Source organism: Chelonoidis abingdonii, chromosome 3, assembly GCF_003597395.2.
Source record: "Chelonoidis abingdonii isolate Lonesome George chromosome 3, CheloAbing_2.0, whole genome shotgun sequence".
NCBI classification, from domain to species: domain Eukaryota; kingdom Metazoa; phylum Chordata; order Testudines; family Testudinidae; genus Chelonoidis; species Chelonoidis abingdonii.
In genome coordinates this window covers 18,923,819-18,938,736 of record NC_133771.1, presented here as the reverse complement: position 1 = coordinate 18,938,736, position 14,918 = coordinate 18,923,819, and the positions used below count along the sequence as shown (strand labels likewise).

The 14,918-nt window shown below is 45.2% G+C and overlaps 1 protein-coding gene across 2 annotated transcripts in view; it reads left to right on the top strand.

The window, feature by feature from the left end:
* The window catches only part of KLHL29 (kelch like family member 29), a 515,481-nt gene extending 500,920 nt beyond the window's left edge, over positions 1 to 14,561 (top strand). Inside the window, exons 12-13 of one of the 2 annotated variants that reach the window (XM_032784865.2) lie at positions 27 to 171; positions 13,961 to 14,561. In XM_032784865.2, the coding sequence (XP_032640756.1) occupies positions 27 to 171; positions 13,961 to 14,144 (329 nt within the window). In that variant the 3' untranslated portion in view covers positions 14,145 to 14,561. The remainder of the gene's footprint in view (positions 1 to 26; positions 172 to 13,960) is intronic. The other variant, XM_032784864.2, reaches the window with a different exon arrangement.
* The last annotated feature ends 357 nt before the right edge of the window (positions 14,562 to 14,918 follow it).

The window sequence follows — 14,918 nt, the reverse complement described above, 5'->3', positions numbered from 1 at the left end:
ATCTCAGTATTGCTTTCCATTGACAGATAACAAATATGCTCCTGCAGTCACTCTCAATGGGTTCATCTTTATTCTTGGAGGAGCTTATGCAAGAGCAACCACCATCTATGACCCAGAGAAAGGCAATATTAAAGCAGGTCCCAACATGAACCACTCCAGGCAGTTCTGCAGGTGAGAAAAAACATTAAGATTGAATTACCAGTGCCTCAGTATTTTCTACTGGGGGAAAAAAAATGACTGCATAATAATAATAGTGAGAGTGGCAGGGGAAGGGAGATGTATACAAAATGTTTTTATTCATCTTCATTATACATATTTAGCCATGTATTTGAATGCCCTTGTGCATCATACTGAACATTTTTTCCCTTAATATTTAAGCACCATGATTTGCAGTGTGAGGCTGGGAGAGGCAGAACTCTTGGGTTCTAATCACTGACAGGCTGCATGACCTTAGGGCAAGCCATACAAATACTCTGTGAGTCAGTTTACCTCTCTGTAAAATGAGGATGATAGTACTCAGTTCACATGGGTAAGGCTATGTTTTTCTCAGGGAGGTCAATCCGAGATTTCCAGAGACTTCCCTGACATTTTTTGCTTCAGTCCCTGCGGCTGCAGGACTAGAGCTGGCAGCCAGTGGGGCCCTGGCAGGGTTGCAATGACGGGCGACAGCCCCCCTCAGGATCCCCCTGCAGGTTTGCAGCAACAGGCTACAGCCTCCTCAGGGTCTCCCTGCAGGTTTCCAGTGACAGGTGACAGCCTCCTCAGGAGGCCCTCCTCAGCGTTCCATGGACCAGGGACAGCCTGGCGGGGAGGCAGGAGAGAGAACCCTGCAGCACCCAGCCACCGTGGTAGCAAGGGAAACTATGGAGCTGCAGCAGTAAAAGTCACAGACAGGTCACAGCCTCCGTGAAATTTTGTTTCTTCCTGTGACCTGTCCATGACTTCTACTAAAAATAACCATGACAAAACCTTAGCTATAGAAGCTACCTCTGCTGACCACCAAGACAGCTCCTTAGCCAGGGAGCCACATTGCATCACTGCTAACATGTGCCTGAATGTTTATGTTTTTTAAAACTCCTCTTATATTTTATTTTTAGTTTCAAAATACGGACAGGAAACACCTTAAAACCAAAAAAGCCATTTCAAATGTCAGTTCCACATTTTTTATATTTAAAAGAGTGCCCTCTTTTTGACTGCTGAGCTGAATTTTGTCCTGCAGCAAACAGATTAAAAAATCACACACCAACTTCCAGCCAATGCCACTGTGTTCCTGCTGCTTCTGTGCTAATTACAGATTTTCATTGTTCCTCTGTATTAACAAGAGTGAAATTGAATTGAGAACCCCACTGTGTTCAGACAGTAGTTAATGATATTTTTCTCTAAAGATTGTAAACCAGAAATAAAGGGTGTGATACAGCTTACATGAGTTGCCTCATTATCTAGGATTTAAATAAATAAAAAAATGCAGATGTTATTTAACAACATAAAAATTAACCACATGTTAATGTGATCCTCCCTCGGTCAGGTTCACACAAAGCCTGGTTTGTTGCGAAAAGTTTGTGCACCTCATTTTTATATTTTAACCAGAAGGTTTTTATCACTTTAATAACTAGCTAGTGTGATTGCGTATAGCATGGGAGGGGTGACTTGTGAAAAAATGTAGAGGTCAATTTAAATCTCTTTTTAATGACAATTTAAAATAAATTGATGCCTTTGGGACAAAACCTAATCCCATCATAGACAATGGGACTTTTGATATTGACCTGAGGCAAGATTTGAATGGCACAAAGGGTAGTTATATACTGAGCTTGCTTTGAAAGTCAGTGGGAGTTAGACACATAAGTGGCCTTTGTGCCTATAAAAAATCTCCTACTGTATGTTTAGGGTGAACCGAATCTTTAGCGTTTCCCAAACAGCATAAAAATATGTGTTTAGCAACATGATTGTGGTCTCATTTTCAGCCTATATTTGTACTGCTGGATATTTGGAGGCCCCCCAACCACATGCTCTGCTAGTCTGCTGCAGTCACAGATGACAGCAGCAGACAAGTGCTGGGAGCTGTTATTATCGCTCTTTGCACTGTCCTGATGGCCACCTCCCTCCAGTCTGCAAAAGAGTGGGAGAAAAAAGCCTCCCCTGCTCCATATAGCTCAGAAGTCCTCCCTTTGCAGACAGATATCCTCCCTTTCCAGTTCACTCTTCAAGGGTTTATTTTTCTCCAAGCATAAAGAATACAGAATGTGTTTCTGTGTCTGATTAAAAATTCCATATTCCTGCTTACTTAGAATTCAGGCTGCATGCAAATAGAGCTGTGTTACAGAGTTTCTCCACAGGGTAACAGCAGCAGCACGGTGGGACCAGCAATGATTCCAGAGAAGCTAATTTAGTACCAGCAATTCCCAGCAGACACAGAAAAGCAGTTTCAGCCTCCTTCTCCAGCTCTTAGCCAGGAAGATTTGTTATATGGCTCAGTCGAATGGGAACCCTTTAGAAAACTTAGATTCAGGCTAAACAGTACAACACAAACATTGTGGGCTTGGGGTTTTTTTTCACCTTTTAAATAAATTCTGGTTCTTGGTCAGTGAAGCATAACTTCACTGCTTAACTAGTGGGCCTGTTAACTTGTGGCACTGGTTGTGGATCCCCAGCCTATTCATTTCCTGTTACAAAGTTAGGATCAACTTCAGACACTAAAATGGGTTAGAGCACAGCTTGTTTGGAGAGAAATTCCCAGATGGCTATGGTTATGGAGTATGGTTTCTTAATAGTTGCCTACTTCTCCGAGCCCACAGATTTAAAAGCTGGCCTTTCAGCATGCCGTGTCCGTTTTTCTACAGCTGGGAGAAAAGTGGTAGAGAGGGAAAACCTAGGTCTTCTAGCAGATCTGGAAGGAAATGTGTGGTTGGGACTTGGGACAATGGACAGCTGATTAAAATCACAGCAACAGACTAATAATAATGATCTTTCATTTATATAGCAGTTTATATCCTGAAGGATCTCACTGTGCATTAAAGCGTAACTGATATACAAATAATGCACAGACACTGCCTTGGCTACTACTAAAATGCAGCCACCTCTGGGTAGAAGTGTGGCAGCTGTTCAGCAGCACACAGCAACACTACACAACAGTTCAGGAACACTATCCAACTGAAAGCACTGGGGAAATATAGTTAGGTAGAATATAATTAGAATATGGCCAGGGCACCAGCACTAATAATGCAACTACAAAAAGTTCCAGCACATCTTTAATGACTGTGAGTGGTCTGAATCTTGATTTTCTATCTAATTTGAAAAATAACATCTGTGACACCTAACAAAACCTATGGAAAACTTGGGCATTGAATCTTGAGCCTTCTAAAACATAGCGTCTTGGCTTCAAAACTTTCTGTGAACGTGGGCAGAGGTTGTTAGCACAGTTACCAAATTCAGAGAGAGCCTTGTGGAGATTAGCATCCATTAAACTCCAGCCTCCAAGTGTATGTTCTTTGGAGGTGCCCCATCCATATATTAATCCACAAATAATAAAGTTTTGGGAAAATCTGACTAAAAAGCAAGAGCAGCAAAAGGATGTGCACAAAGTGGGCTAATTTCTTACTTGTAAATACTTGAAAGAGAAAGTTTTTTAAAGAAATTCTATGTATATTTACCTACTAGTCTTTAATTGTCTTTTTGGATCTATTCCAATAAATTAGTGTGTGTGGATCTATGCACATTCTCAGTATCTCCGCATACTAAAAACAGTCTTGAAATGTTCAGTTAACCAGAATATGATGCACAAGGGAAAACCAATTCAGCCATTTAAAAATGTATTTTTATAACCTCAAAAACTACTAGAAAGTTTTTTTTTCCCCAAAAGTTGTGAATTTCCAGCCAAGAATGAATGTTTTTAGGCCAGTTTGTACAGGGAATGTTATAAGTCTCACAATTTATAGTAGCCTGTAGCCATACCATCTTGTGCTGCTGACTTGTGTAATACCCACAAGCTAAGAAAGGTTGGGCCAAGTGAGTTCTTGAATGGGAGATCTCTAAGGAACACCAGACCTAGCTGCTGTGGCCAGTGATGCTGATGATTCAGGAGGCAGGAGCCTTCCGTCTGAGTTACTGCTAATACATTGCTTCATTACGAAGCAACAGTGCTGCTGGGGCTGCTCTTTTTTCGATGAGATGTGAAAGGCCCCTAGACGTCATCACCAAATTTCAATGTAGGCAATTGATATTCTGCCAAATGAGGGCCCTGATTATGGAAAGCACTCACCATGTGCTTACCTGCTTTTCTGAACAGAGAAGGACTTAAGTGCACTGTTAAGTACTTTCTTGAATCAGATCCTAAATTCCACCCCTCTCAGGCTGCACTTGGGTAAGATATTCATTTCCTGTCCTAAACATTATATACTTCCTATATTTTCTTAATGATCATTGGCTGTAACATAAGCACATGATCTCAAAGAGATGAGAATTATTGTGGGTGAAATCAAACAGTTGTTCACAGAAGCAGTAGAACAAAAAACCAAGATGGCTCATGCAGTGCACACAAGTTCACACACTGATTTAAAAAACAGGGATGGAGTCCTAATGCATCACTCGTACATAGTACTCCTCTAAAGTGTACTAAGAGCCTCTGATGAAAAGTAGGTAAGTACTTCTCTTGTCCTGCGGGTGAGTAAAGAGTAAAAGAAAAGCTAAAGTCTAGGTTTACAGAAATACTTTGGAGCCCAAGTCCCAGGGTTAGGCTTTGCTGTGATTTCACAAAACTGCCAAACTCTGCAGATGCCTGAACTCACTTGCTGTCTAAGTTCTTGCAGTTACCCAGTTCTCTGGGTACCTAAGTTTCTGCCTGTTATCATAAGCCTCTTCCCAAATCTGGACCTAAGCATCCAAAAATCTGGGTGCCTAGCATGAACCCCTCTAAGCTCAATTTACCAGCTTAGATCTGATCTCACTGCCACCATCCAAAATTTCCAGGGTTTTGGCCCCCTCTGGTCTCCCCAAAACCTTCCCTGGAGGGACCCCAAGACTCAGAAACCCTGAGCCTACAACAAAGGGAAATAACCCACTTCCCTTCCCTCTCTCTCTCCCACCCAGACTTTCCTCTCTGGGCTAACCTGGGAGTATTGATGCAATCTCTTTACATCACAATACCAAGAAGCATATCTCCTCTATTCCACAAAGAGACAAACCCCAAATACAAGGAAACAGAAGAGATTCTATCTCTCCTCCCCCTTAGCTTCTTCCCGCCCTGGGACACTAGGAGAGTTAAACACAGAGCGTAGTGTTTCCCCTCCCCCCTGTCTTTCCTTTCTCCTTAACCAGAGAAAAACTCAAACAGGTTTTAAAAAGAAAGCTTTATATAAAAAAGAAAGAAAAAAGACATAAACATATTCTCTGTAACAAGATGACAATACAGGGCTATTGCTTATAAGAAAAATATGAATAAACAGTCTGAGTCAAAAAGATATCCAATTTGAAACATTCCAGCAAGTTACACACATGTAAATACACCCAAAACAACATAAAAGCCTATATTGTTTTTCTACCTGTACTTACAAGTTGGAAACAGAAGATTAGAAGAAGAAAGAAGCTTCTCATAGCTGAGAGACAAACAAAAGACTCAGAGTCCAAAAATTCCCTCCCTGACTTTGAAAAATCCAGTTTCCTGATTGGTCCTCTGGTCAGGTGTTTGGTTCCCTTTGTTAACCCTTTACAGGTAAAAGAAACATTAACCCTTAGCTATCTATTTATGACAGGTGTGTGCATTGCTTCCTTCCTCTAGCGTCCAGATGCCTATCTGCCACCTAAGCCCCAGAGCGATTCACAAGCCAAGGGAATATAGGCATTTAGCGGCCCAATTCACCTGCAGGGCCTGATCAGAGGCTGCCTGACAAAACAGCTGTAGGGGAAGAGTTCCCTCCTAACTTCTAGCCCAAGGGTTTGCATACTCACCTGGGATGTGGGCGACCACCTAGTTCAAGTTCCCCCTTTGCCAGAGAAGTGATTTGAGCAGCGATCTGTCACCTCTCAGGTACATGCCCTAATAAACTGGGCTACGGGATCTTCTGATATGGAGGATCCTCAGTCGCTCCTATTGAAGCTCTTCCACAGTGGATAAATACTCAGAGTGAGACTGATGCTGGAGCCTGGAGAATAGAGCACTCATCCAAGGGCCAGTCTCTCTGCTCCACAATGGCACAGCTTCAACATGAGAGATGGAGGGAGCCACAGATCAAAATGTCCCATAGCTCAGTAATTTAGGGCACTCACCTACAAAATGGTAGATTGTTGCTCAACCCCTTTCTCCGTTTCTGGTGTGGGGAGTCTTGAACTGGGAGGTCTCCCACATCCAGCTGAGCCCCTTCACCCCCGCAGTAAAGATTATGAGAGAATGTCCCCGGCTTCTTGCAAAAAACACATTAGATGCCTAACTCCAAAGAGTGTTCACAGTTGAGAATCACTAACAAAACTAGATGCCTCTCTGAAGCTTGTACACAGGGGGGGCAACCTACGGCCTGCGAGCCGGATCTGGCCCATCAGGGGTTTGGATCTGGCCCACGGGGTTACCACCCTCATAGCGCCACGGGCTCTGCGCCACTCCCAGAAGCAGCTGGCACCACATCACTGCGGCCTTGGGGGGTGGAGGGCTCTGTGCGCTGCCCTTGCCTGCAGGCACTGCCCCCCTCAGCTTCCATTGGCCAAGAACGGGGAACTGCGGCCAATGGGAGCTTTGGGGGAAGTACCCACAGGTGAGGGCAGCTCACGGAGCCCTCTGCCCCCCCTTCCCCAGGGGCTGCAGGGATGTGGTGCCGGCTGCTTCTGGGAATGGCACGGGGCCAGGACAGAGGCCAGAGCCACTCCAGGTAAGCAGCGCTGGGCTGGAGCCCGCACCCGAACCCCTCCTGCAGCCTGCACCCCAGTGGCCCCTAACCCCTTGAGCCTCCTGCAATATTCCGCACCCCTCCCTGCACCCCAAACCCCTACCCTGAGCCCCCTCCTGCACTCCTCACTCCCTCCCGCATCCCAACCCTCTGCCCCAGCCCTACATTCATGGCTCTGCATGCAATTTCCCCACCCAGATGTGGCCCTCAGGCCAAAAAGTGTGCCCACCCCTGCTGTACGTATAGGGTATCTCCACATTGCAATTAAACATCCGTGGCTGGCCCATGTCAGCCAACTTGGGCTCCTGGGGCTTGGCTGTGAGGCTGCAAAATTGTGGAGTAGACATTCAGATTCCAGCCCAAGCCCAAATATCTACATGGCAACTGTACAACTTGATCCCTGAGAGCTTGAAGCAGCTGACATGGGCCAGCCGTGGGTATTTAATTCCCTTGTAGACATCCCCTTTGGCCCATTGTTCTGACCCAGTATGGCTGATTGTTCTTGTACGTTCTTATGGGCAGTTTTAAATAAAAGAAGATAAACCCACTTGCCTCAGGAACAGAGAGGAGAGATTGGAACCAGTCTAGCGCACAGCCATCCACCATCCTGTCCGATTTCCAAGCAAGAAAGTATTTCACTTGAAGATGGAAAAAATACTTTGGTTATGAACAAATTGCTCTCAGCCATTTGGCATTACAGTGACTCTGCCAAGCTCAGCTGTTCTTTGACCTGGGCTGTACGCTCCGCTCGCTACAGCAGGCAGAGGGCTTGTTGCTTCCACAGCAAAGTTCTTCTGCTTGCAGCTGTCTTTCTCTTCAGGTTCTGACAGCATGTAATCACTTAGTGTTAATGGCACCGAACAACAGGCTTGCATCCTCATTATTGTGATTATTCCTTTTTTCAGACATTAGCCTCGGTTAATGTTGTTTTTACAACTGAGGGACTGGGAGGAGAAGAACAATATTGTTGCCCTTAGGGGGAGGGAGTGATGAACATACCGCTTTCCGTTCACCTGCCTTAAAGTTTTGGACTACACTTAGGCAGTTGAGCATCTAAGGTCTCCTTGTTAATCTAGCCCTAAATCCGACATTTAGGCACCACTAACATACTCAGAACCCCTGCTTAGCTTCCACCAACCCTGTAGACACCTAGGTTTTCACTGGTAGAGTCCCGTAGGTGCCCCCAGTTTTTGCTGGTGAGCATGCATAAACATGCCTCAGGCCTGACACTGCCTAGCAGCTTGATACTTAGCTCGTGCCTACCTTGTGTATGGAGCCTCATCCAGACAGAAGAGTTAGTGGTGCTGCCTATCCTTATACCCAGAGATTGGGGCAATCATCTGGGCTGGTGAAAGGACCTGGGTTCACCTCCCTACACCAAATCAGCCAGAGCAGGGATTTGAACTTGGGTTGCCCACATCCCAGGTGAGTGCTCTAACCACTAGGCTATTGGGCATGGGGACAACCACCACCATCTCCTCCTTCTCTTGTGCAGGTTACATGTGTACCATGCACACCTACCAAATCAGGCCCCTTAGGCAAGCGAAGCAGGGGAACAGCAGGGCTTAAGTTTGAGTTAGGCACTGAGCAGCTCAGTGATTTCATGCCTTATGGTGACTTTGTACGTGCCAACTGGCAGAAACTTAGGCAGCACCACCGCCATCTTCTCCTTGAGAAAGGGCTGACCTGGCTTAGTCGTCTGATTCCAGGAGAGTGGTTGGAGCTGTGAATCCCAAGCAGAGATAGGTGTCTCGATCCTGCCCAGACTAAGGGTTTGTCTACACTTGAAATGCTACAGAAACACACCTGCTGGCTGCTGTCATGTTTTCATGTAGATGCTTACTACAGTGAAGGGAGGGGTTTCTCCCATCGGCCTAGTTAATCCACCACCCGGAGAGGCAGTAGCTAGTCAACAGAAGAATTCTTCCACTGACCTAGCATGGTCTACACTAGGGTAGCTCGGCTTAACAACATTGCTCAGGGGTGTGGATTTTTCACACCCCTGAGCAATGTAGCTGGGTCGACATAACTTTTAAGTATAGACCTGGCCTTAGGAGCCTGCCTCACTCCGTCTGAGTAGTGGGTTTTAAGCGCACACATAAGGGGTGGAGCTGTATACAATGGGTTGCCCCTCTGGTTGGCATTTCCTACTAGCTAGCTTAGATAGCCCACCACTCAGTCTGTGGGCTTTTGTGTATCCCGTTCTTAGGCATCCAACTCTCCACAGGCATTTTATAGGGAGCTTGAACGTCTAACTTGGGAGTGTGGATTCTACTGGGCCTAAAGTCAGGCTTTGCAACACTGAGCCTGAACCTCCTTGGTGGAGCTAACCCTGAGATGCTTTTGGAAATTTGATGTGTAAGCTATATAGGTATTTTCCCCAGATGTATTTACCTTCGTGTTTTCAGTTGGATCCCCTTTTATTGCCTATTCATACTGCTAACCTTTCAAGGTCCCCGTGCTCCTATTATTTTGTCTGTCCTCCCTGCTGGTGGTAACACCTCCCAGTAATTTGCAACTTTAATTTAATGGGCTGCTTACATAAGTTTCTAAATCATTAATGATGTTAAATAAAACCAGACCAAAGCATCTCCCTCTGCACCAAATATTGCCTCTTATCATTACCCCTTATTTATGATTCTTCCATCAGTTTTGTTTTAACCCATGTGGCAGTGCTCCTAGCCAAACCAATTTGAATTAATTTTTTCAAGTAAGGTATTGTAAGATTACCCTAGCAAAGGCTTTAACTGAAGAACACAGATACCCCAGCGTCTAGTGCCAATCCCTGAAACCACTGTCTTCTTCTGTGTCCCTTTGCACAGCTGGACCAGAGCCCAGTACATATATGGCCAATTCCCACTTCTTTCTTTGCAAAAACATGCTGAAACTACTGTGTTCACATGCCTTCTGTACCCTTACTCCGGTCAGTATTCTGTACCCCATTGTAACAGAGTGACCGTGTGCCAGTTCATATTGGTAAACTGGTATGCCAGACTGTCTTGTGAATAGGGACGTGTTATTTACTCTTTCACATAACAAAGGAACTAGGGGGTCACCTGATGAAATTAATAGACAGCAGCTTTAAAACAAACAAAAGGAAGTATTTCTTCACGCAACACATAGTCAGCCTGTGGAACTTGTTGCCATGGGATTCTGTGAAGGCTAAAAGTATAAATGGGTTCAAGAAAGAATTAGATGCATTCATGGAGGCTAGGTCCATCAATGACTAGTAGCCAAAATGGTCAGGGATGCAACACCAGACTCCAGTTGTCCCTAAACTCCAAGGATCAGAGACAGGCCACTGGGCTAGATGGCCCATTAGTCTGAGCCAATGTAGCCATTTTTATGCTCATATTGAACCCTTTTGAGCCTTTAGAAAGCTATCTTTTCTAGGGCAGAGATGAAGGCTCAGTTTGCCACAGGTCACCATTGTACAGAACTGGGTCCACACGTCTTTATCCCAAATGTAGCCAGCTAAGTGTGACTTGTAGCTTATGTTCTTTAGCAGGTCCATGTTGTTGAGTTCTTGTAATTCCACCGTCCTACGTGCTTATACATAACGGTCGGTCTTGCTACTAATAGCAATTATTTATTAGTAGCAGTATTACAGTCATACTCAATCAAGTTTGGGACACCATTTTGGTAGTGCAAGCACATTGTGCAAGCACATATTAAGCAAGCTTCCCTGCCCTGCAGTGCTTACAATTCAAGCTGCTCATCCTTCATACAATTGTGCACTTCAGTGGCATTATTCCTTACATAAAGTTACACCTGTGTGTAAGGATAAGTCAAGTCTCTAAAGACAAGATGTAATGAGTCGGTGTAACTAACAAACGGATGGAGGTGCTGGGAGTGTTAGGAATATATGGCTAAATAAAGGCTGGTTGGAGGGTCCTAGTTTCAGTCTCGCTCTATCTTTTATTTTATTTATTTATTCATTTAGACAGAGTAGATGGGTGAGGTAGTATCTTTTATTGGTCCAACTTCTGGTGGTGAGAGAGGCATACGCAGAGCACTACTTCAAGTCTGGGACAGGTAGTGTCAACAGCTAAATACAAGTATGGAACAGATAAGGAGTTAATACATGTTGCAAGAGACTATTCAAGATGAAGGGGGCAGTTAATACCTCTGCAGTTATAGGACAAAGGAGGGTTAGTAGGTTACAAATTGTTATAAAAAGTCATAAATCCAGTATCTCCAGCCATGATTTTTGGTGTCAAGTGGAGTTATGCATTTAAGTTCCCAAGCTCGTGTTTTGAAGGTGCTGTGCAGGTTTCTGTTGAGGATGTGGCTTGAAAGGTCAGATATGGAATGATCACTTTGAGAAAAAGTATTTTGGTGTTTTTGTCTGTTATCATTTTTCTGTAGGAGTTCAGTTGAGGGCAAATGGTAAGGCTATACAGAATAGATACACCTCTAGCCTGCTAGAACGCAACCTGATATAACATGAATTTGGGTATAACGTGGTAAAGCAGCCAGGAGCCCCGGGCCCTTTGAAGCACCACCTGAGCCCCACTGCTTTATTGTGTTATATCCAAATCTGTGTGGAGCCCTGGGCCCTTTAAATCACCGCTCAAGCCTGGCAGCCCCAGGGCTCAGGCAGGGATTAAAAGGGCCAGAGGCTCTGGCCACTGCAAGGAGCTCCAGGTCCTTTAAATCCCCACCTGAGCCCCACTCCCAGAGCTCCGGTGATGATTTAAAGGGCCATGGGCTCCCTGCAGTGGTGGAGCACCAGGCCCTTTAAATCACCGCCGGGGAAGCCGGTCCAGTCTGGCACGGCGTACCAGCAAGAGCCGGTACGCCGTACTGGACCGAACCCGATATAACGCGGTCTCACCTATAAGGTGGTGAGATTTTTTGGCTCCCAAGGACCGCGTTATATCAGGGTAGAGGTGTATTAATCTCACAGTGAGTCTTTGTTTTTTTGAATATTGGTTCAACACTTGCTTTATTCAAATCCTCTGGTACTTCCCCATTTCTGTGTGACTTCTCAGAAATAATCACCAGTGGTTCCATAAATTCATTAGCAAATTCCCTTAAGACCTTGGGCTGTATATCAGCCAGCCCTGCTGATTTGTATATACGCATTAATCAAATGTTTCAAGTATCCCCATTTACCTCCTTTCAGATTAACAGTTATTTTGACAAGGTCTTCATTATTTCCCACTTACTTGTGTAAGTAACTCATACTTGTCTTGTTTAAATCCTCCCCTAATCACTGTTTTCAGTTCAGCTTTCTTTTTATCCTGAGTCCTACTGAAGACATTGCCCACTTCTTGTTCTTTACATTCTTCTTTTTTCAGAGGCATTTTGGTTGGTTGTTTTTTCATGCTGGCATCTTTTAGGAGTCTGCATTCGCCCCATCCTTAAATGTTAACTCTTCCTCCTTGTGCGGCAGCCCGCTCTGTATGTTTCTTATTGCTTCAAAATGAGCTCGATGAAATCTGTGAATGTGCTACTTCGTGTTTAGTTCACGAGCCCAGTCATTGGCACAGAGCCTCTCCCTTACCCTCCTTCGTTCAGTTTGCTTTATTTGCAATATATTTACAATTTGCAAAGTTTTAAAACATGCTAATCTTTTTGTAAACTAGGGCACCCAGCTCCCCACCCCCAGAGGCTGTTCAGTATCCATAGCCATTGACTGGCTTTGTATGCATGCTGTAATGCCTTCTGCCAGGCAGCACTCACACCAGCAACCACATACAGGCAGTATGATGTATTTCTGAGTCTGAGAGAGGAAAATGGGGGTGGGAGAGGGTTTGGCTCGGGGGAAATGTGGTCGTGACCCCAACCTCCACGGTGAAAGAAAGAGATAACTGACCAGTGAAGGGGTTGAGTCAAGAAAGGGTTTTCATTGAGCTTGTCGGTGGGGGGGCTGTTTCTTCCTTTACAGCTTTGGCAAAGACTAGTAATGTAAAAGAGGCATTTTGTATGCACAGGACTGGGAGCCAGAAACTTCTGAATAGCAGCTACATTTGTTTGTTTATACACTTATATGTGTGCCTGTGTGTGTATCTAGGCCTGGTGCACTGCAACAGTGGCTGTGCTGTCGATACCCTCACCGGCAACCTTTCAGAAGCGGAGCGCCACGTTCACTGTAATTTAACGTTTCTCCTGCCAGCAATACATTTTAACGTTTGTAGAAGGCCTCTCTCTATGTCTATATTATATAAATAAAGTATTGTTGTATTTAAAGGTTTTTCAAATATTTCAGAAGCTTCGTTTAAAATAAAATTAAAGTGGAGATCTTATCAATTTAGAACCCCCAGACTGACAGTGGGCTGAGCAGGGCCTGGGATCCTTGTCTGGGGTTTCTGCCACCAGCCCCGCTCAGCCTGCTGCTGGCCTGGGGTTCTGTCCGCCAGCTCCTGCCAGCTGGGATCCTCGCCGCCGGCCCCCCCTCAGCCCGCTACCAGCCTGCGGTTCTGCTCACGCAGGCCGACAGGAGGCTGAGCGGGGCTGGCAGCCAGAACCCCAGACCAGCAGCAGGCTGAGTGCTGCCGGCACCCCAGAGTGGCAGCAGACTGAGCCACCCAGCCTGCTGAGTGAATGGAACCCCAGGCGGGCAGGGGGCTGAACACTCTGGGCTTCTGGCCGCCGGCTCCTGCCAGCCAGGGTCTCAGCCGCGGGCCTGCTCAGCCCGCTGCCCGCCTGGGGTTCCCTTGGGGTCCCCAGGCGGGCGGCGGGCACTTAGTGGGGCTGCAGCAGCCGGAACCCCAGAGTGGCAATGGGCTGAGCTGCTCAGCCTGTCACCGCATGCCATCAAAAATCGGCTTGCATGCCATCTTTGGCACGCATGCTGTAGGTTGCCGATGCCTGCTCTGTAGGCTTGAGTGAGTCATGTCTTCCACAGTTTCCCTGCTGTATGGTTAAAGTGGGGAAAGTTTACCTGGGGGATGGAGGGGCAGCACAGGCAGGGGAAAGTTATTAGGATTAATGGAAGGGGCATTCAGCCTTCAAAAGCTGCAAGTGTTTCTTACTATTTTAATAGTTATCCCATTAGGCTTGTATTACAAAAGGGCACCAAAAACTACACTGTGAACTGTTTTACAAGATACTAAGCAAAACTTTTCTTTTCTTTTTGTGTATAGTGCCGTGGTTCTTGATGGAAAAATTTATGCCACTGGTGGAATTGTTAGCAGCGAAGGACCTGCGCTGGGGAATATGGAAGCCTACGACCCTAAGACAAACACGTGGACGCTTCTACCCAATATGCCATGCCCTGTGTTTCGACATGGCTGTGTAGTAATTAAAAAGTACATTCAGAGCGGTTGATACTACCAAGGAGTTGGATGGAGAACTGGTTTTGCCTGCCAAATGCAGGCAAAAAATAAAAAAAGCTATTACAACAAAAATAAATAAAATTAGAAGAACAAAAACACAAAAGCAACGAACATATTGCTCTAAAGTTTTGAATATTCTCTACATTGAATGTAGAAAATCATCTTCACCTTTTGGTGAACGAGGAGCAGAGAGCTCCGTGCTATGTAAGATAGTGTAACTTGATAATACAAGTGTGTCACTAGATGTTGTAGTGGCACTTGTTACGGATGTAGGCTTTGGGTCAACCCAGGTGCAATAGAATTTCACATATTTTTTAACCAGGGGGAGAGAAAAATCTGCATTTTACTCCTAGAGAGCAAGCTTGATTCTTAACATAACTGTGCAGAAGATTAGTTTTACTATTACACATTAGGCATCAGGCCATTTGAAAGAAGTCAGTGTCCTTATCACTTTGATTCCTACATTTGTTTTTAACAAATACATGCTTTTCAATACCAATGACTGAGAGAGATCTTGTGTGACATCTGGCGTAGGTTGATGTCAGTCTTCCATCAGATCAAATAAATACTGCAGTTCTCTAGAGCAGCACCAAAAAAGGAGAGAGAGAGAGAGAGAGAGAAGAACTGATTATAATGGCATTCTATGTGAAAAGGGTTTCTTGGGCTGTATGGGTTTCTGCCCCTACATGGCAGCATTTGTGTGTTGGGAGTGGAGGGTGGTTTCTACCCTGTTTTCTGCTGTATGAGCAAAACTTGACAGTGCTTG